General features: G+C 44.2%; 1 protein-coding gene across 1 annotated transcript; it reads left to right on the top strand.

Moving 5' to 3' along the window:
• Nucleotides 205–1,073, top strand: LOC109835060. The gene is made up of 5 exons (XM_020403061.1): nt 205–241; nt 316–459; nt 550–609; nt 675–830; nt 928–1,073. Exons 1-5 carry the CDS (start codon nt 205–207, stop codon nt 1,071–1,073), a joined length of 543 nt encoding a protein of 180 aa, XP_020258650.1.

The raw sequence follows: 1,372 nt of genomic DNA on the forward strand, positions 1-1,372 counted from the left end.
TTTCCGAGCGAGGTTTGCTATTCATCTTTTCCTTCCATCTTCCAGAAATATTGAAACTGACTATGGTTTGATGTTTCAGGGACCACAGTTGACCAGGATGAAGAGTTCCGTCCCCCTTCCCAGGCGAGACCTTCGATTATTGTCCCTGCTGCTAGGCGGAAGAGATTAGCCCGCAAACAGCGTGTAGCTTCCCGAGCATCTGATATGGACTTGGCTGGTGATGATCCTGCTAGTGACGGAGGTGACATCTACTCTGTAAACCACCTTCTTGGTTATTCGGAACATTGACTCATGCTTTCCCATCTCTATATATAGGAGAGCGTGGAGAGAGCGAAATGAGTCCCGATTCCGTTCCTGTGTCTCCTGGTGAGCCTGACCCGCTGCCCCAGTTAAAAAGGCCTACAGGGGTTGCCGACATTAGGGAGGATAGCAATGTAGGACCTGATTCCGCAGATCCAGGTACATCTACTATTGACAATGTATCTTTTAGATGGTATACAAAAGAATTTGTGCATCCTCTAATCATCTCTGTACATCTTGCTTCTTCAGATAACTTGCAGGAGGCATACGTGGATTTTGGGAATAAAGAGGCTAACGCATCCATAAGGGGTAACTCATTTTTGTTGGTTGTAGTCTCTTTATTCTTCTTTGGTACTTATATTCTTTTACGTCAGATTTCTCTATTGATGATTTTGACGAGGAAGGCTTGATCGCGGAGACTCCTACACTCCACTTCATGTATAGCTCTCCTCAATTTGATGGCCAGTTACCCGGAGATATATTTTCCGAGCCTACGTTCGATAAGAATCTTGAGGATGATTCTTTCGAAGGTATATGCCTCCTCCCAAATTAATTATAGGACTAGCCAATTTTGACTAATGCAGCTATAATGTGATGCCTTTGAGAATTCTGACTTGTATTTAACAGGAGTTTTTGTTGAGAATGACCCTGTTGAGCCGGCTATGGGACCAACTACACCAGTTGATACACCCCCAGCCGTTACACCTCCACCACCCCCAGTGACTCAAGAGGGTATGAATACTATTTATTTACTCTTCAAGGTCTTTTTCTGACGGTTTTTTTTTATCGTGCAGGGAATTCTTCTCGTCTTCATATTCTGGCGAGGGAGTTGTTATCTGATGATGATCCTGAGAAGATTGTCATCTGCATAGAAGTCCGCTCCTTCTTCTCTTTCATGAATGCTATGATTGGCAAGCTTTTCCATGGTGGACTTTCTCTTCGCCAATTCAAGCCTTTCCTTGATTCTAAAGTCAATTTGATAAGGGAAGCGGGACATCCAGATTTGGCACAGGCTATAGTTGATGACCTTGATTGCCTAGAGCATGAGCTTCAGATGTTTCGTGAGCTCCGA

Source organism: Asparagus officinalis, chromosome 3 (assembly GCF_001876935.1).
Source record: "Asparagus officinalis chromosome 3, Aspof.V1, whole genome shotgun sequence".
NCBI lineage: Eukaryota > Viridiplantae > Streptophyta > Magnoliopsida > Asparagales > Asparagaceae > Asparagus > Asparagus officinalis.